The sequence below is a fragment of the Trachurus japonicus genome, chromosome 8, assembly GCF_045865225.1.
Source record: "Trachurus japonicus isolate A0001 chromosome 8, Traja_1.0".
In the NCBI taxonomy this organism is placed as follows: domain Eukaryota; kingdom Metazoa; phylum Chordata; class Actinopteri; order Carangiformes; family Carangidae; genus Trachurus; species Trachurus japonicus.
The window spans coordinates 23898403-23925950 of NC_140914.1; the positions used below are offsets into that span (position 1 = coordinate 23898403).

A 27548-nucleotide genomic window follows, 5' to 3' on the forward strand; every position below is an offset into this window, starting at 1 on the left:
TGATAAGTTACAATATTATAAATAATATAACGAGAAGACAGTAACACATCAGAAAATACTTTCCAGCAGCAGGGAAACAAATATCTGTACAAAAAGATTCAGAAAAGCAAAAAAAAAAATTAAATAAAAAATAAATTATATGAAGAAAAGAAAGAGAAAATCTTTTTGTCTAAATTAAGCATGCTAAGATATAATTGCTCAGGATATCAGACATTTGTCTTATTTTCTGGCCTATTTCCACCGTTGGTTTGCTCTTTAGATGGAAATGCTGTTTATCATTTGCTGTCAGGCTGCAGAGGGGAGGATTCAGTAACTCTGTGTGCTCTGCTGATAGAGCTGGGTGTCACACTAATCATGGTGTCATCACAATTTCTTTTTTCATTGCGTACGATAGATGAAACTCATAAATTCAAGACATATCTCAAATATTACCTGGCAGACTATTTCTTGTGGCACTGCATGAATCTAGAGAATCACCAAGTCATCAGGATTCAGAAGCATCTCCTGTGTCCAATAATGTGTCCAATACTGTAGAAACATTCCCATCAGCCTCAGCTCTGCTCTGTGTCACTAAAAGTTAACATGTTAACCCCTTGATGATGAACTTTATACCTGAACATCACAGCTGTGCGTTTTCTCACACATTCAGAGCTGCTGAAGTCAGGGGACGCTGGTGTGTGTAAGTACGGAGAGAAATGTACATTTGCCTACAACCAGCTGGAGATTGATGTTTGGACCGAGGAGAGGAGGGGGACGCTGGACAGAAGCCTGCTGTTTGAAACGCCAGCCGTCAAACTGGATCCTGTCAACAGCATCATACGACTCCTACAGGAGCACAAGGGCACGTTCATGTTCCTCTGTCAGGTCAGTGCTCTGAGGCAATTTGTGTATCATTTTATTAATGACCATTACGTATTATTTTGTCTAATAATATTATTGTTTATTATTATTTTTATACATTTATTTACGTTGTTTTTTAATTATTTTTCTTACGCTAACATGTAGTAATTTATTATTTTAATTATGGATAAATAAGACATGCTTTGTCCTCCATAGGATGATCAATGGGATTTTTTTTTTCTTGATCACAAAAAGTTTATACACACAAAGTGTCTATAAAGTTTTACTGAAACTCTGTGATGCTAGTAGAAGCTCTGGTGCCAATTATGTGTTTAACATTTACTAATGGAAACTTGTAAAGTACCAGTAAACAGTGTTGCACACAAATGTCTTATAATAATCATAATAGATGTATTTATTAATAATAATTTGTTAAGGAATTAATTCAATAATCTGATGTGTCTGTCCTTCTTTGTTTTTGCTTTGTTGCTCCTTTTTATTTCCGTCTCTCTGTCTCTGTAGGAGTGCTATGACAGTAAACCTAGAATCATCAGTAAGCGCTGCAGAGACAATCATGCCATCTGCTCCAACTTGGATGCTCGCCACATCTTCGATGCTAATAGGTGAGTTTGTTTACAACAAACGTGTCCTCGTCCTCTTACCCTTGACTCGTACACTGCCTTTAACTCTCACTCTTTCTCTTGATTTTATAAAAACTTTGCTTCCTCTCTCTTTGCTTTTGTCAGGTGTTTGGCATTCGTGGTGCGGACCCATAATGTGAATTACAGAAAGGTGCGTCCACTGAGTGTCCTGTGCCAGTTGGATTTATGCCAGCAAGCCATCCGGTACGGCTGCCAGAGGGAGGACAAGTGCCATTTCGCCCACTCCATCATAGAGCTCAAAACCTGGAGAGTGCAGCAAGACACAGGTATGGTATGGACACAGTGTGTCAGTGTGACACTGTGCAGTGGAAACAGTAGAAACAAGAGTGTTTGAACTTTGTGAAAATAAATTTAATGGCAGACAAAGTTATCAGATGATCAACAGAATAGGTCTCCAAATGGATGAAAATGCTCCTCCATATCTGTTGGATCTGTAAACAGGTAGTTTACTACTCGAGTAGCCCTCAAGTGGCCAAAAAAATATATCAAGTTATAATTGTGAATAAATGATAACCATTGTTATTGGCTTTGTCAAAGTGTTTCTCTTCAATATTCCAACTAAGACATTTTAGCAACTGGATCATTATGCTTTTTTTGTCTTATTCAGTTGCTATTGTATTTTTTGTACTGTACTTTTACTTTCATATTCCTTGTAGGTAATACGCACTTAGCAAAAAAAGCTATTCTGGCTCTGATTCTGTCTAAAACCAGAAGATGACAGCAGCTTTTTTTCCCCCCAAATGAACAGCAACTTTCTTTCTGTAAATGTATGTTTATGTTTGTGTTATTTACAGGTATCAGCCCTGATGAGATTGTGAAAGTATCCACAAAGTATTATGACAAGCAGGAGCAGGACTTAAGCAAACAGAAGGGGAACAGAGTAAGTTAAGAAACAATTGTTATTCTTTTTATTGAAAGGACACAATGTTTCTCCAGAATACAGGATAATATGTGTAGTCTTTGCCTGGCTGAAACCTTTTTTTTTTATTAGTAGTCCAAAAGTATTTCTTATCTGGTTGGTTGATAATGAGAAGTGAAAGATGAAGAAGAGGACTGCTGAGACCACTCTTATCATTGTTTTCATTTAATTTATGCAGTTGTCTTCTGGAGGTGGTGGGAGTAAACCCAGAGGAGAAGGAGGAGCTGGGAAGAATCTGAACATGAAAATGAAGTTTGTCTGTGCTCATTGCTGGCGCGATGGTCTGATCAGTGAACCAGACAAGGCCCTCAAGTGCTGCACTGCCAAGGCCAAGCATATGTGAGTGGAATAATGAAATACGTGCAAAGTTCCTATACAAGCTGAGAAAAAGTGAATTTGATATAAATAAATGATAATAAATTGCTTTAGTTGTCTGTGAACATAGATGTGTAATATTACCAGAGATGCAGTTAAATACTGGAAATGTAGGAAATAAATTTAAAGTCAAACATCCAGGTAAACCTGCCAACATCAACGATAAAACAAGTTGAACTACACTGTTTCTGTCGTCCTCTTGTGTCCTCAGGTGGACTAAAGACAGACGGACACTTCTGGTCAAGTCCTTAGAGAGAAGCAAATGGGTTCAAGTCCGACCACTGCCACACGCCAAGAACTTCCCTATGCAGTACGATGTAGGTGTTCTTCCCTCTTTGAACGCATCAAATGCTTTTGACCAAATACAAGCACACTGATTCATAACATGCATGAACAAGGGTCGTCATCTTTTTTTTTTTTTTTTTTTTTTAGCATTTCTTGTCTTTTATATTTTCTATGCTTTTTATATTTCATCATATGATAAAATATATCATATAACATAAGACACCATTATATGATTATATAATTCTGCTGATCATGGTGTCTCTTGAAGGTTTTCCCCTGCAGCTTGTTAACTGTGTTTAACCGTATGAATCTCTGTCTTTGCAGATATGTACCCAGATTTTGGAGAAAAGGAAATGTAGCTACACAGGGAACTGCACCTTTGCTCACAGCCAAGAGGAGAGAGAGATGTGGATGTATATGAAGAATAATGACTGTGAGTTATAACAATCACTCTACATTATAGAATAAAGCAAGATGGAAAACCTACCTACCATAGTATAGGTATCTACTTTGAGATAGAGACTCATTTTGTTCATGTGGATGTTGTGACAACACTTTGACATACTTACAGTCGGTCTACAATAGAGATTAAGGGATTAATCTAAATCAAAACTAGAATTAATGTCTTATTGTTTTCTGCCTCCGCCATCACACTAGTTTCAAATTACATCTGTGTTTATCCAGATTTATAACACACTGGCCTTGACCTTTGACCACCAAAACCTAATCGGTGAATGTGTAACAAATTTGAAGAAGGTCCATCAAGGTATTTCTGTGATACCTTGCCCATTACAATGGCACAGACAGTCCCAAAACAATATGGCTCTGGCTGCAGCTGCTACTGAGGCATTGTGACTCTGTGATAGAGATTTCTTTTCTCTGTGTCTTTAGTGCGGGACATGCAGCAGATGTACGAGATGTGGCTGACATTAACTGCTCGGAGCCTCCAAGCAGATGGACCCATGGTCACCCAGCCTGTTCCCGAGGAGAAATATATTGCCATGCCAACCGACTATGCTGAACCATTGGTAGGTTTCTATTTGTTTTTTTGTTTTATTTGGTACCATAAAGTCAAAAACCAAGGATTTCGCCATAGGCGCCAAACAAAATCTTCCTGACTGTGCCTCTGTAATATTAAGAGGACAATGACGTTTCCTCTTTGTATTTTCAGAGCGGCTTCCACTGCCGTCTGTGTGGTAAACACAGCAACAGTGAGCGTCAGTGGCAGCAGCACATCTCCACTGAGAAGCACAAGGACCGGGTGTTCAGCTGCGAGGGAGAAGACGAGGCTCTGACGTGGAGCTACCGTTTTCCAGGAACATGCTTCGAACTCTGCCCCAAGTAAGAACTTCTCCTGGATCAGTTCAGTTGGTTGATTCACAAAATAAATTACTATTGAACTGAACTGGTTTGGGATCCTGCATCAGAGGATTGTTGGTCTCAGTTCCACTAACAGGGCAGCTAAGCTAATAGGCATGACCCCATGAAATCTGTTAACTGTGGTTCTCATAACATAATGTCTAATGTGACAAACCATAGAGACTGTAAATAAAGATGGGCGTAGCCTCTGTGATGTCACCCGTACGATTCTGAAGAGCAGTTTTAATCCTGAGGATGGGCTGGTCTGATGTTGCCATCTTTTCAGCGCCATCTAGATAACTAATACAAAGCGAGACAGAGAGGAGGGGTGTGTGTGTCTCCCAGACTTTAGAGCATGGCAGCTTGTAGCAGCCACTTGTCACTCAAAGTCACTTTTTTTTGCAGGAGTTTGCAGAGACAAAATGTAAAATAAAAATATAAGATGCTAAAACTGAAACATTAAGCACCCTCTTGATGACTGGCAGGTTGGACGGCGGTTGTCCTGACGGTGTGAGCTGCGACTACGCCCACAGCCCAGAGGAGCTGCAGGAGTGGACTGAGAGGCGAGACTTCCTGCGACAGAAGCTGGCCAGAGCCAGGGACGACATGCTCATCATGCCCGATGAGTTTGACTTTGGGAAGTACAACTTCTTACTTCAGAACTGAGAAGAATTCACTCTTTGGCTTTGTGAGCCGTTTTACTACAACCATTTACAACTGCCAAAGTGTCATCGAAAACCTCAACAGTGTCAAAAACACAGTTAATCACAGAACATTCATAGAGGGTTTATACATGCAGCTCTGTGTGTTATGATCTATGTGACATCCCCATAAATATTCAAGTGTTTTGTTATTTTCCCTTCTATAAAATAAGTGCTTTAATTCAAAGTTCATGAGAGGGGGTTCAAAGCCCTAACTGTGCATTTAAAATACACCCCACAAATGATTTCAGTCTTAACCTTTAATACAAAAGGAACTTTATTGTTCAGTTCTAAAGCACGGGTTTATTTGTTTTGGTACTATTCAACTTATTGTTTTTTCATGTGGAGCATTCCTGTAGTGTTGTTTTTTTGTTATTTTCTAATCATCTGACAGGGGTTGATGTTGCCAAGAGTTTTTATGAGATTAATTGTTTTGGTCACTGTATAACATGACTAAACAAGAAGTAAAGTGAAGTGCTGCGGCTCCAGTCAGATCTGTCCCTAACCCTATGTGAAGGGTAAAAAAAGAGAAAATATTGGGCTTAAAATAAAACACAGTTTATCAGGTCTTAGATTGCTGTGTGTAATTAATAGTAGCATTATGTTTGCTTTGCATATGCCTGCATAAATGTCTTATTTGCTCAAGAAATTTCAAGAAATAACCAAACAAAACCACATTATGATGTTTTGGGTACCAGTTATACATCATATTTGTAATTCATCAACAGATGTATTGTTTGTTTTCCTTAAACTGAACAAAGTTGGATTTTATATGCAAAACATCAGCTCACTATACATTTGTATAGAGCTAAAACCACCCGACAGCTTTAAATTTGAATAATTTCATAGCATATTAATAAAACATCCACAAAAAAATAAACTATAAATGCATAGGTACTTTTCTTCATGTCTGTACATCTTGTACAATGTGGTAATGTTTTGTGCCATCATGTGTTTTTACGGCAGTACTGCATCAGGTCGTTAGGTGGCGCGTGGGGCTCGGTCGGTCGGACCCGCCTCGAGTCCTCTCTGGCCTGCACGTGCTGCCGTGCGTGGAGAGAAATGTGCTCCGCTCGACTGTGTTGTTGTTGTCGTCCAGCAGAGCCCGCCCCCCTGCTCTGTGACTGGCCGGGCGGAGTGACTGACAGGCGGCTGCTGCGCTGCCGTCGCACCGAGCTGAGCACCGGGGGGCGTGGCCGCGGCGGCTCCTTGTGATACAGCCCGTTTGGACACATGCGGGAGTCCCCGTGATGTTGAGTTGCTGCAAAGTTGCTAAAAAGTGACTGAACGCGCGTGCACACAGACACTCACAGTCGCAGCTCGAGCGTTTCTCACTCAGTTGGACTCGACTTTTCGACATTTAAAGACAAGTATCAACAGTCGTTCATCATGTCAGCAACCAAGCAAAGCTTCTGTGAAGATAGGAGCGACGTTCCTGATCTTCTCAAGTCGCTGGCTGACTATCCCTTCACCTTCCCCACCTTCGATGACAGCGGTAAGGACATGTCATGTTTGTTACAACAGAAAACAGGGCTGGTGCCTGTCGAAGCGACGGCGACGCAGTGTTTTCAGACATATGAGCTATATTTTTGAGGTACTCCATGTGATGCCACTTTATTTCTACCCCACTACAGGGTAATTAGGAGGAAAATGTTATAGCCTACTTAACTAATGGATTACATGTGACTGTTAACATTTCAAGATATAGATTTTTACACTGAAAACATAGCGTATGCAATTCCTAAATTATGAAATGTATGTGTTTAGGGTGAACGGAGTAATAGTTTCACCAAGGTACACCCAATTATCTGGCAACATGCTGTAATATGAGCTGTTAACAGGACAGGTTTTCCTGTGGTTATTACCTCAGGACTTGGTTCAGCACTTCTCTCAGCACTGGAATAAAGTTATTAGACAACTTTCACAAGACAACTCCCACCTCTCATTTGAATAGAGTTAGATGTTGCCTTGTGCCTCTCTCACAGTTGGTAATTGTTGTAGCCTGAGATGACTGCGGTCGTGTGTTGAGCTCACCTGAGCTCCAGGTTCAGGCTCATATGGAAACGTGTCCAGTTGATGTGGAAATGTGGACAGTTGATCAAAGGCAGTGAGCTCCATTGTGTCAGCAGACTGTCTGTGCTGTTTCTCCATACAGTCACAAGACGGCTGCCTCCTACTGATGCAACAGCACTGAAACAGTCTTCACTCAGGGTTTCATCACATCATTACTTTCTTTCTGCATTCACTTAGTCATGTACACTTTCTTGCTTACTTTCTTTTTTAGATTCTCTTTTGGCATTATGGCCTTTATTTGAGGCAGTAGAGACAGGGGGAGGGGAGGGGAGGGGAGGGGGGTGTAACTAGATATATTGGGATCACATGCTATGGAAACAGAACATGTCTTCTTTTCTTTTCTACCTTACCTGCAGTCATATGACTCGGTATCCCACAGTCAGGTATTGACAAAAACATGGTTTTACTGGTTACTCATGGCGATGTATGTCTGACTGTTACCAGGTTCTACATTTAGTCTCACCTGTTGCCACTTTGATACATGTTTTCATTTTTTAAGGCTAGATTTTAGTGGGGTTACCTACAGGGTTTTCTGGAAAAACTAAACTATATGCTCTGCTAATTTGCTAATTTGTTTTGGGACAGTTTCTGTAGAACTGGTTATTATTCTTTGTGTGCCATCATGTGATGCAGAGCAAGGTGCAATTTGCATATTTCAAGCATAACAACATGCCTGTGACAGCTTAGTTTCCTGATCTGACTCACATGCCTTCATTACACATGAAAAATGTGACTTATGTATAGAATTTTAATCCTTATAAATCTGTAGCTGTCGACCTCGTCGTTAACATTAGACAGCAGCGTGTATACTATCAAGCAGCGATTAAAGGAAAACACCATAAATGACTAATTGACTGAAAGAATTGAGAGGGAGCTTCATCACTTTGATATTATAATGAAGCATTGCTATCACTCATGTAGGCTGTTACATTCCCCATCCACAGTGAACTGAATTCAGTCCCCCAATTTATACTTGCCTTTGCTACATGAGTTTATTCTTATTGATTTAGACACATATGAGCATTCACCTCTGCACTGGCAGTTTTACTGTCTTGTTTTTTTGTGCCTGCTAATAATACAACATGACACCAGTGGGTCACCTTGGTGTCTGTCCTTTCCTCTTAGGTCCATAATGATTACCTACCTCGTCTTTCTGGACAAGCTGATATGTCTTTCTCACATTGACTTGTTTATTTACTGTCTTCAGCACAGCGTATTTGACAACACCATACTATTATGCAGAAAAATGAGCAAACCCTCCTTTTTCGTTGTGAATCAATGTCATCAGTTTTAACTTACAGTCATTATGTCTCACAGTGTCTAACAAAGAGGAAAGAGGAGGAGAAAGAAGCTTTGTGCCTTTGTGTCATTAGTTGCCCCAGAGGTGTTTGTCAAGCAGCATTTTTTTCACTGTTTGTATGACAGCTTCACCCCTGCTGCTGTGGACAGGACACCACAGTAATATTGGCTTGGTGTGCTGTTCAAACTCTGCTGTGTTTAGATGTACTGAATCGTAATGCTGTGTGCACTGTGCATACAATACCTGGTTGTTCTCAGTTGTCCTGAAATATAAGTTCGACCACAAGGCCGTGAGCTGCCTCACAAGTGTATAGTGTTTCACCGTGAATGGACAGTAGAGGGCACTGAGACATGTTTACTTAGTGCCAGGGGATGTTTGCATGTTTTGCAGCATACACAAAGGAAGGTTGGGTTTTTTTTTTCAGTAACTCTGCAGGATATTTAGCGGGCAATCAGGAAAGACTACTTATACTATGTACTGAATACCACATATATTTAAGAAAAGTTTGTGATTCCACAGCCAGACCGACCCAGTCATGCCTGTCAACTTGACATTGATCCAGTCTCAGGCTGTATCCAGTTATTCATTTTTATATATATAATTATATTATCATATATAGGATCCAGCAGATAAACTTAAAAAAACACCTACGTTTTTAATGTGCCATTGATTTTCTACGCTCAAAGCAATGGAAAAGTACAGAACTTTGACTTACTCATCTTTCAAAAGTGGCAATGCACCTGTGCAAATATTGCAGTTTGCATGTATGTGCAAGTGCAAAAACTACATTGATTTATATGTATAAATGCAATGTTTGTTTCATTTTCACTATGCAATCAATGTGAAATAGTTTTTTCTTCAAAAACAAACAAAACCTTTATCTTGTGTGTTATAATTGCACAGTAGTTTACAACTGTGCACCATAAAGGCCTGGACACTTCTCTAGGCTACTTATTGCGCCATTAATTTAGACAAGAAGGGAGTGTAGACGGTGCATCTGTCTGGACTCTGTATTCACTCTGCTGCAGGGATGTGACTGGTCTCTCTGTGGGGACAGTTGGAGCAGACACACAATTTGTTTACCGTGAGGTTACTGTGGTGAAGATATAAACACACACAGAGATTAGTGTTGAAGTCGGGGTGTTGTCTGTTGTGCGGTTTGAACATCGTGTTCCTGAACCCAAACATCCTGCTGGTGAGAGAGAGAGAGAGACCCCCGCGCGCTCCCTTTCTGTCGCGTGCAGTCTCAGCGTGTGCATGGAAACGTGAGATTATACCTCTCGTTTGGCTGCGAGCATTTTATATGTAAAAATAAATACAGTTTAAGTGTATTTGGTTAAAAATACACAATAGTTTGATGTATGGAATGACATATTAAGGTCGTAGAGATGTGCTGCTACAAAAACTTACTTTAAAAAGAGAAATATAAACTGCCCTTGCATTATATCCCATAATAGGAAGTGCAGTCAGACTGTGGTGAATCAATATAAATATTATTATTGTTGTTATTATTATTATTTGAAACTCTGTTTATTAACATACAGCCATCTTTGGGTCTCGTGCCAGCTGTTCGAGGATGGGCGCGTGCCCGCTTCTTCTTGTCTTGGCTCGCACGTGCTGTGTGTGTGTGTGTGAAGCAACGCCCCTCGACAGATTGTACTTTCACGTGAAACGGAGGGGGGCGGGGGCACGTGTTTGTCCACGAGTGTATGTTCCAGCAGAGGATGAGTCGCGAGCTACGGAGTCTTTGAGTGAACACACCGCATAGTGCGGCACTTTCTTTTGTGTATCTCGAGATTGTGCGACTGCAGACATGTAGTTAAGTCTGTTCCCATGAATATAATGTGCGTGAGAGTGATTTTTGGACGTTTCTCGCGTGCTTTTCGAGCGGCTTCTATGTAGTCATACTTTCCACAAAAGTGATTAAAGTGATGACTGCACTAGACTGTATATGTTCTTAATGCGGTTTATGTTCCGCACGTATGGACTGTTAAGTCGATTTCAGTGTGGACTGTCCACGGCCAATGAGCTGTCGCAGAAGTACTACTACACAGACGAGCCGCTCTAATGCATATTCATACGGACAGAGCCGACAGCCAATCAGCTGCTACTATTCGCCGAGTGGGCGGGGCCAGTGGCTCATGAATATCCAGCGAGGGCGCCCGGTGGGCACGCAGAACAAGGGGTTTGTGTAGTGTTGTTTGGCACCTAAAGGTGTGAATATTGATAAACAGTAACGTGAAAGCAGCAGCAGCAGCAGCAGCAGCAGCGGTGAAACAGACGAAGAGTCCGCGCTCTGTTCAGCTTCAGCTCCCCGGCGGAGGAGAGCTCTGTGTCGGCACCGTCAGGAACATCGCTCGGTCTGCTCGGAGCTCGGCAGGGAACAATGCCTGGCAAAGCCGCGGTGGCAGTGGCGCCTCAGCCCAGTGGAAACGTCGTTGTGGCTCCGCAGAAGTCCTTCCCTTTTGTTTTAAAGAAGATTATGGACATCCCCCCTCCTAATATCCTGGAGGAAGGCGACGACGGTAAGATTTAGTTGTTAAAAAAACAAAAAAACGAGCGCTCCGTTTTCCTGGTTCCGTCTCGTGAATTTGCTAAAGAGTTTGTGTTAATGGTTCAGACGCTTTTATGCTCAATGTCCTACTATGTAACATCTGTGACTGTTAATCCTATGTCCTACTCTAAAAGTCCGACCGTAATGACGTGAGATCAGGACGGATATCCCATATGTTGCACGGAGCCTGCGAGGAAACGAAAAAGAACAAAAAGTTCTCGCTCCTCTCTGCTGCTCTCTAAGCAGCGCATCCACACGGGAAGTACACTTTAAGACAAAGACAGCACTCGGCTTTTAATTAAACACGATGGTTCAGTGTGATCTGGTGCGTAGTTTGTGTAGTGGTGTTGTGTTTTGGGGTGCATGTGCACAGCAAGCAGGACTCTGCAGTTTCTATAGTAGCCTGCACTCTCTGTCCTTTATTTCGTCCAGGCATCGACTCCCCCCACTCCCAAACTCTCTGACAGGGTCTTTGGCTTTATCTCATCTTTGTTTACCACCTTTCCCCCCCAGATGCCCTCCTCCAGTCTCTGTCCATCTATTAACCATCTCTCCTCATGTGTGTCTGTCCATCTGTCTCGGACTCTCTGAAAGCTCTCCTGGAGCCATGTGTGCACAGGAATGGGATTGGGAGCATCCGTGTATTAACTCCCGCTCCCCTCTGTTTTTTTTTCTTTTTTTGCAGAAATCGAGAAGGAGAAGCTGTGCTCATCTGAGGATGTTGAGGGAGGCGGGGCAGGAGCAGCCAGTGTCGGCGGAGGTTCCAGAGGAGCAGGAGGCGGTGGAGGTGGAGGTGGAGGCGGCAGTGGGGGGGTCTCAGCCTCCCTAACCCCAGCCATTTGGGAGAAGACCATTCCCTACGATGGGGAGACTTTCCACTTGGAGTACATGGACCTGGATGAGTTCCTCCTGGAAAACGGGATCCCAGTGAGCCTGGAGGAGGAGGAGCTGCAGAAGACTCTGACCTCAGTGGACGGCAAAGGCAAAACCATCCCCAAGGTTGCTGCTACCGCTGCTACCACCACCACTACTACTACTGCTGCTACTCCTCCTCCTCTTGCTGCTGATGCTGCCGCAGACACAGCCTCCGTCTCCGCCTCAGCATCTTCCCCCTCTGCCTCCGCCACCTCGACAGTCACCACGGAGCCAGAGGAAGCAGTGACAGTCACTACCTTACAGCCAGCTAAACTAGAGGAGGAAGAGGAAGAAGACGAGGAAGAAGATGAAGGACAAGAAGAGGAATCTTTGTCTGAGGAGGCACCAGCAGAAGTGAAAGTGAAGGAGAAGAAAACAAGTGAGTCACTTGGATTTATAGAGGTTAATATTGATTAAACTTTAGGTTAGCTGAAGGTTTTTATATACATAGAGATACAGAGTTTTTCTTTATTAATGATTTTATCATACTTTCACTCATGTACATTTTTCAAAATGTATAATTATTATGAATAATTAAAAAAAAAAATCAGCTGTTCCAGCTTCAGCTACAGTTAACTTAGTTGCTCGTGCTGTTGAGATGATGGTCTAAGAGATTAACTTGGCATATGGAGACACACAGACAAAACACTGACCTCTGAGTCCATATTATGGATCTTTGTCGCCTGTAAAACCTTGTATCCAAGTTTTCCATATAAACTAGAGATTAAAAAACAGTTTTTATCAGTACTTTGTTGAGAAAAGTCAGAGAACACCGGCCACTGCTTGAAATAGTTTGTTTATTTATACAGGGTACATACAGGCATACACAGCCATTGCATTTTACCTGAAAAAATAACATTAGACTCAAGAAATATATTTTTGAGTGTCTTAATTTGTTAAAGCAAAAAAGTATACAATTACAATCCTTAATTACAGCAAAGTTCAATCAAGACATCTGCAGCAAAAAACTGAACTGGGTTAAGGTCAGGCTTTACACAACAGGAAATTACAGTATTGAATTTTCTCATCCTGAAAAAATACACTTGCTTCAAGTTCATAGTTATTTTATTTTTGATTCATTGATAAAGTAGAAGACATGACAAGACATTTTTAAAATGCATCAAATAGCTTTATCTGTACAGTAATAACCAGCAAACTTTTGGTAATTACTATGTGTACTTGCCAAATCAATAAACCAATCCAGTATTACTGCTTACTGTAGCAATAGATGTGATTTAGTTTTGTTTTATTGGAGTGACCTTTCTGGAATCAAAGCTTATGTTTTCTCTCCACACCCACAGGTCGCGGCGCTGGGGAACGTAGCACACCCTCCCCCATCGACCCAGATGCCATCGAGGTGGACATTAATTTCCAGCCGGATCCCACAGACCTGGTCCTGTCCAGTGTGCCGGGCGGAGAGCTGTTCAACCCACGCAAACACAAGTTCTCCGACGAGGAGCTGAAGCCTCAGCCTATGATCAAGAAGGCCAGGAAAGTGTTTGTTCCCGACGAACAGAAGGTAGGCCAGTTGTGTGTGTGTGTGTGTGTGTGGAGCTGATCTGATGCCACAACCCATCATGAAGCAATATCATTTACATAGTAGCAGCAGAATTTCATGCTATATTTACTCTGATAAAGTTAAATGTAGGATGAATGTACTTGAAATGTATATAAGATTTAGAAATTACAGAATTATGTGAAAAGTAATCTCAATATGTTTGCGTTATTTGAAAAAATATTATGTCAAAAGACCTGATAAGACAGACTAGACGACTTAAATGATGATGTCTAACCCTTTGACAAGCAGAGGGTTGAGTTGTGGATTTAGAGATCAGAGATGGTGCTAATGTTGATCATGTTCAACTATACCTCCTTTCCTCTTCCCCTCATTCACTTCACTCTCACTCCTTCAGGATGACAAATACTGGTCCAGGAGAAAGAAGAACAACGTGGCAGCAAAGCGTTCTCGTGACGCACGGCGGCTGAAGGAGAACCAGATCACAGTGCGCGCCTCCTTCTTGGAGCGGGAAAACGCTGCACTGAGGCAGCAAGTGGCTGAGCTGCGGAAGGACTGCGGCCGCTGCAAGAACGTCCTGGCCAGATACGAGGCCAAGTACGGCCCGCTGTAAAAGAACTCTGAACAAAACCCACGAAGTATCAACGTGACAAGAGCAGAACTCCCTTCCCCGCAAAAAAAAATTCAACACAGACACAAACACCAAGGGAATCTAAATTTGCACTTTTGTCTTTGCTGACCTCCAGTCACTGTACCAAGCTCCGGTTGTTGCTTTAAACAAGATGCTGGAGTTTGGGGTACACACTGGCAGGCAGTGAGGCATGATGGGAGTGGTGGTCACAGGAAGGCCTGTGGAGAGCGCCTGGCTCCTACACTCAGAGGAAGGGGACCATTGTGGATACTCCCATGGTCATACACACATGCAAAATATGATCTGTCTCAAGACGGTTTCAGGAAAGTCAGGAAACATAAAAACAGCAGGCTGGTACAAAAGAATCACAGGCTTTTAAATACTACACAGATCGGTTTTTATCACTGCATAGCACTTCTTCCTAGCGGACCAAAGCATGAGTACATCAGTAAGAGTACAGTTGCGTATTTAGAATGGTGCACACTCGCCGTCCCTCACTTTCCCTTGTGTTGCACTTAGGTTTGTGTGTGTACTTCCTTTAAAATACTCCAGCTGAGGAAGGGTGTGCGATCAGGGGACAGATGAATACGTGAAGGAAGGAGCAAGAGGCAGATTCACAGCGTTACTTCCAGCCTGAGGAAAAAAAGGAATCGGAGACCTCAGGGTCGGCAGACGGGAAGAGCAGAGTCTTGGTCGTGGCGAGGTCCAGTCACAGTCGCAGTTAATTCTTTCTTGTAATGCACATGCACACACCTGCGCACACAAAAGCGCTGTTAAAAAAAAAAAAATGTATATACATATATATAGTCATCTCCCTACACCACATAAATATGTGCGTGTATCAGTGTGTAATCCTTTTTTTGCACCTTTTTTCTTACAACACAGTTTGTAGAGAGTATAGTGGTGGCAGGTGTCTACCTTATTTACCACAAACACTGTGGCTTCTAAGGGAAAAACATGCATGACCTACAGGTAAAAGCTATACGGTGACTTTGTTTCCTTTTCTACTAACCTCAGAGCAGCTTCAAGAGCCTCACACAATATTTTATTAGAGAAGACAGATTTGGGGTTCTCTTAAAAGATGACGGTTTTACAAATACAGAAAGAGATAACGTTTTTTCTCAGTAGGTTACTGTCTGCTGTCAAAGGCCTAAGGTTGATGATCTCCAGGGCCCTCATCGGTGGAGGGGTATGTTCATACGGAGGGATGTTTATTTTACTGCACACTGCAAGTAGAGGGTGCTAGAGTCACTACCTGCCTGCTGGTGGTGTAGTGATGGCTGGATTGATTGATAGATACATACATAAATATATATATACACTATATATTTTTAATTTAGCCAGGCCCAAAGTTGACTGCTTCTACATCGTGTAATTAAAAGATTGTCTCATGGTCTTGATTTCCTAAAACGGAGATTCTGACTGTGTCTTTATTAACCCAATACTATTCCTTATATCTGCCAAATAGTCAAAGAGTGCTGTATTTATTCTGATGGTAATAATGCATCTGTTGATTGTGATGTACAACGATATGTCAGATAATTCTATTTCCTTTGAGAAACAATACTTAAAAACAAAACCAATGACTAAGCAGGGACTTCAATGGGTAAACTGTGCTTTTGGATGTTTATGTTTTAAAAACAGATTTATATAACTATATGGTTTTCTTTTCTTTACACATACACACGTACAGTGTGTGTCTAACAGAAAGGACAGGGCACACTCTTATTTACCTCATCCAGCACTTCCTGTTTTGAATAGGGAAAAGTTTAGCAGGGCTACAGCGTGGCATCGGTTCAAGCAGAGAGCACATACAAAAAAGCAGCTTAGTTCCATTTGGCAAAACTTTGGATCTGATTTGATAAATCGAGGAGTTTTGTTTTTTTGCCAAACTGGCTGAGCCTGTGTCTAAATTAGTAAACATAATACAGACTGTTATGGGACTTTATATCTCAAGTGTCTTCGACTGAAGCAGGTTTTGTGATCAGTCGGTTGTGCTCATAATCGCCGTAATCTTGGAAAGAAAATAAATGTGGCAATAATACTCTGTTATGTAATGCTTGTTTATTAATTTCAGTGATGATGTTGTATGTAAAATTGCTATGATGTACTAAATAGAAAATGCCCCAAAGTCATTTGTGCTTCCAGTTTAGATCCTCTGTCATCCAGGATCCTAATGCATGAAACCCTGTAAACTTGTCTTTTTCTCCTTCACTATTTTACACCAAGTGTACTTATGTCTGTTAACCATCACTGAAAACTACATCTGTTTTTGGATGGGTGGGCTTATGGTTGCTTGTACAGTTCTGTCAGAAGGAAAAGCTGAACATCTAATCTATGATGTCTTGTTGTTTATAACTTGCATAATAGTGCCACCCATCCTTGTGCAGCAAGTGCTTGACCTGGGGGTGAACATCAGCTGAAGACGGCATCTTTCGATCACTGTGTGGATTGTTTTCTATTTACTTAAGATTGATCTATATCTAGATACACTGGATCAGTTGGTGCTTTTGTGTTTTCTTGATAGTTTCTGTGTTTCAGTTTCTTGGTGGTGTCATATGACAGACATTTCTCAGCAGTACGTTTTATTTGGAATTGACATTCAGACCAGACATAACTGCATTGTGTTGTTCAAATGTCGGTGCAGTCGCTGAATGCAAATTCGAGTTATTTTCTGACTAAATTAAAAATGTTCTGCGTAAAGCTGAGTAAAGGTACTGGCCAGGAGAGCCTTTTAAAAGGCAATAAATCAAGATCTTTTATAGCGCAGCGTACAGTATGTAGCAATCTCTCTTTTTTGATGCAAAGCGCCTCTTGAAACTGGGCGTGTAATTGTTGCTCAGCAGGCTGCAAATACTCCAGTTCCACACATGCTAAAGCTGCGCCACCAATAGGGAACGAAAATCACTCTGATCTGCAAATGTAGCTGTAAAATAATAGCTACTGTGCTTTTACACTTGCGCCATCTGTAACTGTTGTAGCAGCTGTTTCCTGCCTATTTTGTGTATTCAACAATTATTTTTGCGTGTTTGCTTAAAAATAATCAACATGATTGCTGTATGACTTAAACCTGTCATGTCTGACATTAAGCTTGGTCAGAAAACAGCGTGTTGGCAGGCCTGTCTAGAGTGAATTTATGAAATCTGGCAAAAATTGAAAAGTTCACACAGTTTTTTAAAAAAAAGCTGCAGTTGTAACCTTTTGCCTTCAGGTGGCGCAAGTGTGAAAGCGCCGTTGTTTTCCTTGCCTGTAGATGGCGCAGATGAGCACATCTGAAGGTCTAACCAGTGGATCTGGTCTGAAACCGACTCCAGATCGGCGTTTGCATCTCTGACACTTGTGTTCTTGTTTGCTATTCAAAGTAGCTACTTTACTCTGGAAGAAAAAAAAAACGTGTTTATTGAAAACATTTTTAAAATTTGTTTGTTTTGTGGTGTTTTTGCTTTATTTTCTCTCTTTTTATATAAACATGTTTTTGTTGGTGTTTTTGTATCGTCCTAACCATGTATAGGATACATGCAACAGCAGTGCCATGTCCTAACTGTATCTTGTATCATGTATATGAAATAAATTGGGATAAAATGACACGTGGACTCTGAGCTTGACATTGCTTAAGTCACCGGCCAGCTGCAGAGACACACACTGGTGCTGAGACAAAGGAGCAGTAGACAACAATAGAAGCACACTTTGGTGGACACATGCACAGCACCACTCAAGCCGAGCACATGTGTAAACACAATATGTGATTTTTTTTTTGTTTGGTTTCAGACGCTGTGTTGTTGTTTTTTTCACTGTCCCTTCGTTGCCTCGGTCCTGCTGCTCATCAGTATTCCAGAGGAGTAGGAGATGTTGCGTAATGATCACATCAACACACAGGGGAGCAGCGTTGCGTAACAGCAGCAGCAGCAGCGGCGGCGGCAGCCTCAAAGACCAGCAGGATAGGTGCACGCGCATATGTGTGTGTATGTGTGTATGTAGGGAGGAGAGAAAGAAAGAAAGGCGAGGGAGCACGGGAGGGGGCGGGGAGGGGAGGGGAGGGGAAAGGATCAGGTGGATGAAAAGATGGGAGAAGAAAGGGTGCTGAGGAGGGGGGGCATGGGGTGAAGGAGAATGGGAGAAGATGGGTGGGTGGCTAATGTCTGACAGAGGAAAGATGGAGAACAGGGGTGCAGTTTAAGACATGTGAGAGGAGGGAGGGAGGGAGGGATGGGATGCAGTGAGTGGGCGATGGATATATATGTGTGTGTGTGTGTGTGTACAGAGGAGAGCCAAGGAGGAGCCCAGTCACGCATGTTCATGCCACACCATTACACGTTACTATAGAAAGCAGCGTCCAGTGCGTTTGCCTCACATGGACGAGCCAACCTTACAGCTGGCTGCACCCGACTGAGACACTGGCACAGGACAGACAGACAGACAGACAGACAGACAGAGCTGGATGATGAAATATAAAGTAATATCTGCTGGGATGGGTCCAGCTGAGGTAGGTGGTGAGCAATCTGGCTCATCACCATTTGAGAATTTCATCTTTGCTTTGAATTATTGATCAAACATCACTTGAATTTATTTACTGCAATAAGAGGAAGAAGGAGACACCCTGCTCTGGCATTTCAAATCTGAGGCTTTTCACAGAGACACAGGGATCTACTTTTCATAATCTTTGATCTGCAACATGTTCAACGTTAATTGAGCATGACGCATGTAAGCAGCGAGAGGTGGATTTATCTATGACCAAGCTGAAGACTCATGTCTGCATTAGTTTCAGCACAACGCTCCGCAGCTCCTCGGCGTACCCAGAAACAATGAGGACGACTCAATCAGCTTATTTTCCATGCTTATTTTTGCCAATCTGTTTTTATTACAAACTTAAAAAAAGAATCTGATACAATAAGAAACTGCAGTAGTAACTCCCCATTCCCGAGGGGCAGCACAGAAAACAGGTCATTGCATTTCAGTAGTGAAAGATTCATTATACATCTACAGGGTGTACAGATCAGATACAAAATAGGAAAAATAATAAAATACAGGCAGGAAAGAAAGCACTATATTTATACATCATCTGAACTTTTAATTATATCTATTTATTCTTAAATGTTAAATTTTACATAGAAAATAAACTTCTTTTATGACAATGAAATATTCCAAAGTGCAAAATAAAATGCACACATCAATATAAGCAAAGGACATCAGAATACAAAATTCTTATTTTTCCTTTTCATTAATGATCAACCCTGATTGTAGAACAGCCTGCGTGTGTTTAAACCACGGTCTCATCTCTTCCCCCACAAACCAGCATATATTCTTGAAGATGTGAGGGCAAACAGCTTTTACAATTCGCACTCATCTTCAGATCTCTCACCTCTAGAGCCAGATTGTACACAGAGGAAATTTAACAACACAATCTAACAAAACACAAAAAAACTAAAAATAAAAAATAAAAAAAAAGGAGAAAACTGAGTCACTTGGACACTTTAGACATGCACGTGACTAAAAATCTCCCCAAGACACATCAAAATAAGGGGATTCTTCTGTTTGTTTTTTGCAGGCCTTCTCAACCAGGGTTGACTAACATCAGATCTGAATCACATTCACAACACATTCATTTCCTTCCTCCTTCACAATCTGCTGCTAACACTGTCTTCCTATTGAAGATATTTTTTTCCAGGGTGCAGAGAGGTAGAAACCCCTTAAATCCTTCAGGGTAATTTAAATTATGGCGTAACATTGCACTGGAGAAGGGTGAGCATCTGTGTGAGCAAAGACAGTCAGGGATATGGCTATAGTATCAGGACCAAAAGGACCAGGCTGATGAGGAAAGGTGAACACTGACAAAAGAAAAACAAAAGAAAACAAAAAAACACATGTGCAATAAAGAAGGATTTGATGGGAAATATAATATTAGGAAAGTGAGTACATCTGAGTTTTGATACCTTTTTAGAGGACAGATGAAACCAGGAGTGTTAGTAACTAATGTTAAAAAAAATCAAAGTATTTTCTTTAAGCACAAACACATGAAATGCAGTAAATTGTCATAAAAGGGGGAAGTGAACACTGCACTCAGATGAATCTGAAATGTAGAGGTTTTTGGTTTAAACGTACTGTCTATGGGGGTAGTGTTGTCCGACTGCCCTGGGAGCACAGATAAAGTGATATCAGCCATCTGTTCTGACACAACCCACTGTAAACATTCACATCTTCAACTCCAAATCCAACTTGAAGAATGAATACATTTACCCGTCTTATTAGACAAATGCTGTACAAGATACAATAAACATTCAATACTTTATTCTGTACATCTTTATTTTTGTCTCAGTTTGCATATATTCATGTTATTTTCTGAAAAAATAACCTCAGCATGTAAGAAACTAAACAAAGAATCTGAACATAAGAACTTTTTATATACATATTCCTGGACTCCAGTCATGTCTTACTCATACAAATGCAAGTGAGAATTTGCAAAAACAAAAAATATAGAAATATTGGAAATAAATTACAAAAACAAAAAATTAGGAATGCATCTTTCCCTCACAATCGGAGCATTTATGTGTACCTGCCCACCTATCCCCTTGAAAAAAACAAACACAAAAAAACAAAAACAAAAAAGAAAGAAAAAGAAATAAAAACCTGCATGCATATGACAAGTCATCACATCGCAATACCAGCGTGAGCACAAGTCGAGGGTCCTTGGATCATCTTATACAAAAACATTAAATGGATAGAAGTCTAGAAAACATTCAAATAAACAGCCAAGACTGACAGCATCTACACGACCATGTGATGCGTTCAAATACAAATTTAGCTTGTGTTTGAATCTCTAAAGCATTTCATGACGGCTTAATCACACATGCCTTAACCAAACTGCGGGCAAAGGAATGTGTTTAGCGCTCATGTCTGTGAGCGACACAGCATCAGGAGCCCAGTAATAAAGTGCTGGACAGCTCAGTTTGACATGGGGAGGGTGGGGTAGGGGTGTGGGGTGGGGGGAGCTGGGGGGGCTACCCTTCCCTGTAGCGACTCAACATCACATGGACCCGACTGAGAAACAGACATTTGAAACAACAGACTTCCAGTGATCTGACAAGCTACTCAATAAAGCGACAAAAGCCACACGTCAATAAAAAAAAAACATTCATCTTTGTATCTTTGTCCACATCACTGCAACTGGGAAAAAGATACAGAGCAACCTGGACCGTAGGATTCTGGGTTTTTTCTTTGTAGCTGAGAAGCAGAGATCACTGAAGAATTTCAAGAGGAGGAGAGAATAGTGTGAGCCTTTGGCTTCAATACCATTTAAGCTCACCAGAAACGTGCTCTGGGTTTTAAAGTCTCGCTCTCTAAGCCAATACGCTCTGGATGCCACAGAGGCAACACAACCCTGTAGCTGCTCCTCTCTCTCTCTCCCTCTCTCTCCCTCCCTCTCTCTGTCTCTCACACTCTCATTTCCTTCTGTCTTCCCATCTCCCTCTCCCCTCTCATGCAGAGGAAAACCTCTCCTTCATAGTCAAAGTCATGCTAAGCCATTTATCACAATCCCTACTGCTTAGCTGCTGCATCCCCTCCCCCTCATCACCTTCTCCGCCTGTTCACCTTCACACTCTGCTGACTGGAGATGTCTGTATGTGTGCATATTTCTGCATGCGAGTGTGCACGTTTGTCCGTTTGAAAAACATGTATGAAACCATGGCGTGCATCCCCTGTGGGTATAACTGAGGCATCATGGCCGTGGTCTTGAAATACAAAAGATTAATTTTCCGTTCACATTCACCAAGGTTTCCCTGACCTGCCCTGCTGCAGTTCCCCCCCCCCCCGACAAGCACAATACATTCTACTACATCGCTCCTTTAACACCCCAACGCTCTCCCTGCTTTCTGCCCTCTTCGCTGCTCCAGCTTCGTTTAAACCCACGTCATGTACACATTCCAGCTGACCATAAACTGCTTTCAATATACACCCGCTGACAACAACAGAGTGAGATTGTGCCTGTGCACGAGTGCGTTTCAAGGGTAACGGGCCCAACGTACAAACAATGAGTCTCTCGATCACGCTGAGCCACAACAAAACAGAACAGGACTGCACACACAGAGACAGCAGAGCCCCCCTCTCTGTATTTGTGGCAAGTAGGGCAGAGCAGATTGCAGAGCAAAGTGCTGAGCTTTTCCACAGCCGTCGTTCCCTGCAGGACTTGGCGAGGTCCTTTTTCACAGCATGACAGTGCAGTGCAAAATGGAGCTATGCTAGAGCCGGGTCCATTAGACTACAAGTAAAAAAAAACAAAAAACAAAAAAAAACAAGTGTCTCACATTAACATTCAATGCAAAACAATAAACATAAGAGCTTGGCAAGGACTCAATGTAGAAAGGAAGTCACCCCCCACCCACTCCTGTCAAAGCGAACACATAGAACGTGACGAGTAACAGCAATGGACAAAGGGGCAGGGTGGGGTTGGGGGATGTGAAGGAACAAAACGTGTCACGTGACATATTCAGTGAATGTGGTATTTTAAATCTTTGTAGTAAACTAATTCTTAATTTGTATTAGTATTAGAACAATTTCTTAGAAAAACTGAAAATATCAGGAGCATCACTGTCCGAACACCCGACTCCTCCTCCGGCGACTCTTCTCAGTACAAATGAAGGCTTAGTTGGCCAGCACGACAGGCTGGAAGGACTGGCTGGGATATTGCAGGTTGTAGCTTCCTAAACCTTCAACAAATGGCGGCTTCTCCATGTAAGAAATCCCTCCATTGCTGCCGATGATGCCCACGCTCTGAGCCGGAGGAGGGCTGGAGAAGGGGTCGAAGGATGGGTGGGTGTTGACGGTGTGGGGGGGCTGGAAAGGGCTGGCGTGAGGTTGCATGGGCTGGGTGTCTGCGTCGAAGTAGAGGGGGCCGGGGGATCCTGGGTAGACAAACTCTTTGGCGTTGGGGGAGAGCTGGCTGGGGATGGGGCCTCCGAGGGAGTGCAAGGAGAGCGACAGCGGCTTGTGCTTGAGCAGCTCTGGCGTCGAGATGTTGGTGGGAGAGCGGGAGAGCATTCTCTGGGCGGGGGGTACGACGACTCCGGAGCCGGCCGGCGACCCGGCCCCGCTGCACTTCTTCATCTTGGTCGAGCCGAATTTAGTGGCGGCGAAGCTGGCTGTGGTGAAGGTGATGGGCTGGGGGCGGGCGGTGGGGAGAGCGGAGGGTGGCTGCTGAGCGGCGAGGTAGGGCAGCCCGCCGCTGGGGGGCGAGGGGGTGGAGGTATTGGAGGAGTGGGCGGCGGGGTCAGTGGGTGTACTGGAGCTGGGGTAGCTGAAGAGGCCGGGGCAGGACTGGGCGGACAGAGGAGTGGGAGAGCTGGAGTGCGAGGGCATGAGGGCAGGAGACGCCTGACTCCCAATTGGCACAAACACCTGAGCGTCTGGGTTGAAGCCCAGATTCTTGGCCTCTTCCGCCTCTGCGTCTCCTTTTCCCTCTCTGATCACCCCCTCGGCCCTCTCGCTGTCACAGCCGAGACCCGGCGGGTCCTCCAGGTACAGCACCTTCACTGCCCCCTTCTCTCCGATCTGGTAGGAAACCTCATAAGGGTCGATCCACACGCTGAGCTCTGCGGGAACATTTGCGCGTACTTCCTCCGTGTCCAGTCCGCTTCTCTTTGCGGCCAGCTCCACCACGGGGTCCCTCGGCGCTCCCAGGTGAATACAGCGGAAGGCAGAACCCCGGAGAGGGGCTTCAGGGTACCAGTGACCCTCAAAACGTGACACGAGTATCCTCTCCAGCTCTTCGCCGAACAGGTCGGCTCGACGCCGAGGCAGCTTGTTGTACAGGTAGGACACGATGAAGTTGAGGGCAACCTTCACTTCTAGATGCATGGCTGCACCGGGGTAACAAAATGTTTAAAATGATGGCGCTGAGAGTGAGGCAATGCAACTGCAACACTGAGTTTCTCCTCTGGCTTATTGTAAAGTGTATGGTTGTTTTAGTGTCACCATGGTAAAGGCACCTTGAAGGTGGGGGCAGCAGGTTGCAGGCTGTTTTTCGCCGTCGTCACAAGTATGTAAAGATGTTTTCAGGTTCCAGCTGTGAAGACGAAAACAGAAGAAAACAGTCATTTTACCTGGCAAGCACAAGAGGAACACCGTTGTTATTCTATGGCTGTAGACACGTACACTGGTATTAAATGCACAAAGAAAGCCTTGATTGTACAATGCTGGACTGTGCCAGCAAAACAAATGCAATTACTTAAAGAAACATTATTTACATTTTTTCATTTAAATTGTGTACTCTGGTTGAATAACACTGGCAGCACAAAAACTCTTAAAGATCTTGGTTTTACTTTGATTACTGCCATGAGATCTTTAATACAATCACAATTTATTTTTTTAATCAAAAATTTTAAAATTCAATTACGCGCACACTCCAGCTTCCTTACACCAGGAGCCTGATAAAAGCAGTTAAAACACACATCTATTTACTGGACTGAGGCATTTCTGCACCAACATATGAGAGCAATTTACATTAGAAATCTGACATTAGTATAATCCGTTGCAAAATTATCTTAAAAATCACTAAAATTGGTTCAAACTGTTAGGGGAAATTGTGTGTATTAATCACACCTTTATGAATTATAACAATTTCTCAGGGATCACGTTTATATATAACAGTACAGTAAATGTTTTAGATGTATGGATATTTAATATCCATACTGCACACGGTTTGTTAGGTGCACAAATGTATAACCACTACTCTCATACAGTAACATGCAGCAATTAAAAATGATTTATATTTGACATCAGTTTGTTAAATCAACTGCTGGATGTAGTGATTGATGTAACAGATGCTGTGTCGTGGGCTTCATAAATCCTTTATAATCTGAATCCGATCCCATAGAGTGCCTTCTGCTTAATGCTGTAACACACGGAGGCCATTCATCACCACGCAGGCTCAGACTGAAAAGAAAGATTACATACAAGAGGAGAGAAAAAAAAACAACAACAAAAAAAAAAAACACCACAAGACTCCCTGAGGAAGAAGTATAAAATGGCAGGACAGTTAATCGACTCCACAGAACACCATGTCCCACCATGCAGTGCGTGCGAGCGATCACCCCCTCCCCCCCCACGCACACACAAACAATTCACTCACATTCCCTGCCAGATGGGGATTCGGCAGCTAAGATTAGAAAGACGCCTCCGATTAAAGACAATTCTAATGTTATTACAGATAAAGCTGCGACGGCTGGATGAGGGGCTGCGGGAGAGACGGTCCAAGATGAGATTTACATTTTCCTTTTGCATGAAAAAGGTGACATTGAAGGATAAGATGGGGGCTGGTTAGGATGGGCTATAAATAGGACCCCATTTTGCATCGTCTGTGGTGCAAATTCCTCTCTACCACCTGAGTCAAAAATGAGTTTAGGTGACTGTAGAAAAGGATCTGCGAGCATTGAAGAGAATCTGCTGGTCTATAAACTGCAACAGCCAGCATCACTAAAAACGCTGGGTGCACACACACACACGCAGAGCTAAGCTATCTACAGCATCTACTGCATTTTGTTCCTCTCATAACAAAAAAAAGGCAACAGTAAGATACAGAAGCTCCAATGTCATCCAATGACAGAGGATAAATCAGTTCATATGTGCAGCTTTATTGCTCCTGGGGTGCAATAATTGATCGAACACATTAACACAGCCTGCAATTTCATTAAAATACATAAATCTTTCATGTTCAAACTACCTCGCCGTGGTCACATATATATTTGTGTCCCTCACCTGCAAATCTGTCACAGTTTGAGGGAGCTGGTTTTATTTTTAAAGGCCTGTTGTTGCGGATCCGTGCAACAGCAGGATCTCTGGTGCTATTTTTGTTTACATGGACTCATTATCAGCGCTGCAAATGTGTGTGCTGCAAAGCATCCACTACCAGTCAGGTTTTAACTGTTAAGCAGCAGAGACACAGTGATCTCACAATAAACACAGGCTACAATACAAATAGGACAACAAAAGCCCATTTTGAACTATGATAAGTGGAGGTCAGAACATACCACCACCGACAAAAATAAACATTTAGGGGTTTTGCCTTGCTGAAACCTACTTTGTTTTTTCAATAGAACTTAAAGCTGATTGTTATCTATAGATCTATTGAAATGGGAATGCATTGCATCTACCTGCCAGATAATGGAGGGTTAATACAAAGAGAGAGGTTGGAAAAACACCAATCAGGTTTGCATGCGTGGTGAGAAGCCAGGATAATAAGGCAGCGGGGTCTACCTGGGGATTACTGCCATATGTCAGTCAAAAGGCACTGGAGCAGAAAGGACACTGGTTTAGCCGACATGCAGGTGGAGAATCCCTCCTTGCCAAAATGTCGTTTTAAATTAAATTATGTAGCTAATTAAGTGGCGAACAGCCTATCGACCGAGTATGTGCACTGAGCAATGAAGACGAGAGTCCCTCCTCAGCATAAACAAGACCATTAAACCTCGATTAAAAAGGGGAAAAACACATGACAGCTGAACAGACGTCCACAGGGTCACGTCGGCTGACATATAACGGCTCGAGACACAAACAAAAACCGTGTTTTTTTAATCATTGTTGCAGTTATTCATTATTGTCAGCGCATTTATGGTGGACAAGCAAAGCTTCTGAGGTGGAAAAAAAACACCAACACACGACAACATGCAGTTGAGACTCGACAGGCCTGTGAGGACGGCAGAGTAAGGTTATCACGTATATTGTGCCGTGCACCGGCTGACCGTTAATTGCTCACCTATGGTAACTGATGCCCCAGCTTGACTCGTACTCCTGCGTTTCTGTTTTAAATCCCGTGTGTTGTCAAGGCGAAGCTGTCGAGTCGTCGGGTCGGATGCTGACCGCCCGGGGGGGTTTCTTTCACCTTGGTATTGTTGTTTTGTTTTTAGTGACTGCTGCCCCAGTTCTCCGATGGTCGGATGGTTTTCCAGTTTGTCTCGAGCTGACAGTTTGCACCGAGGCTCCACAGAAACTTTCCTGTTTGACAACCCGGCGTATTTATACACGGTGACTCGCCCACACCCCCGTGACGGCAGGCACTACTTTCTTCACATTATAATGGATGCTGCTTTATTAATATCGTTATTATATTGTTCATAAAACGGTGTTTATCATGTGTGTTTCTCTCTCTCAGCAAACCGTTAATGTTTCAGTCATGGATTGTTGTTGTTTTTTCATACTGACCCCACAGACTGGGTTCAATACAAACGAAGAAAAAGGAAAATAAACATGTCTTTCCTCATTTTTTAATTCATAGTCCTCCTCAAAAAGCAGTGACACCTTTGCTACGTGAAAATGGACGTTTTTCCCCTCGTGCAAAACCCAAGTTTACCAAGGAGGCTCTACTTACTTTGGCGGCGGGATATTTGTAGTTTCCTACGGTGCAGAACAATTTGCTAAAAATATAAGGA

The 27548-nt window shown here is 42.7% G+C and overlaps 3 protein-coding genes across 5 annotated transcripts in view; 2 read left to right on the top strand and 1 right to left on the bottom strand.

Annotated features, from left to right (window-relative positions):
* Nucleotides 1–5707, top strand: part of LOC146983303 (zinc finger CCCH domain-containing protein 7B-like) — a 14849-nt gene extending 9142 nt beyond the window's left edge. For both annotated transcript variants that reach the window (XM_085784808.1, XM_085784807.1), the window contains exons 14-23: nt 650–864; nt 1363–1463; nt 1587–1768; nt 2297–2382; nt 2600–2760; nt 3008–3113; nt 3406–3514; nt 3973–4109; nt 4253–4422; nt 4926–5707. In XM_085784808.1, the coding sequence (XP_085640934.1) occupies nt 650–864; nt 1363–1463; nt 1587–1768; nt 2297–2382; nt 2600–2760; nt 3008–3113; nt 3406–3514; nt 3973–4109; nt 4253–4422; nt 4926–5106 (1448 nt within the window). In that variant the 3' untranslated portion in view covers nt 5107–5707. The remainder of the gene's footprint in view (nt 1–649; nt 865–1362; nt 1464–1586; nt 1769–2296; nt 2383–2599; nt 2761–3007; nt 3114–3405; nt 3515–3972; nt 4110–4252; nt 4423–4925) is intronic.
* Nucleotides 5708–6367: 660 nt separating this feature from the next.
* tefb (TEF transcription factor, PAR bZIP family member b) lies at nt 6368–15007 on the top strand. Of its 2 annotated transcripts, none has more exons than XM_085784810.1 (4): nt 6368–6636; nt 11754–12362; nt 13285–13502; nt 13897–15007. In XM_085784810.1, the coding sequence occupies exons 1-4, from the start codon at nt 6531–6533 to the stop codon at nt 14110–14112; spliced, it is 1149 nt and encodes a 382-aa protein (XP_085640936.1). In that variant the 5' UTR covers nt 6368–6530; the 3' UTR covers nt 14113–15007. The 2 variants fall into 2 exon arrangements, with proteins under 2 accessions (XP_085640936.1, XP_085640935.1); XM_085784809.1 differs by lacking the exon at nt 6368–6636 and adding an exon at nt 10698–11039.
* A 3961-nt stretch (nt 15008–18968) lies between these two features.
* Nucleotides 18969–27155, bottom strand: tob2 (transducer of ERBB2, 2). The gene is made up of 2 exons (XM_085784811.1): nt 26876–27155; nt 18969–24187 (listed from the first exon to the last, which is right to left on the bottom strand). The coding sequence occupies exon 2, from the start codon at nt 23977–23979 to the stop codon at nt 22768–22770; it is 1212 nt and encodes a 403-aa protein (XP_085640937.1). The 5' UTR covers nt 23980–24187; nt 26876–27155; the 3' UTR covers nt 18969–22767.
* Between the last annotated feature and the right edge of the window lie 393 nt (nt 27156–27548).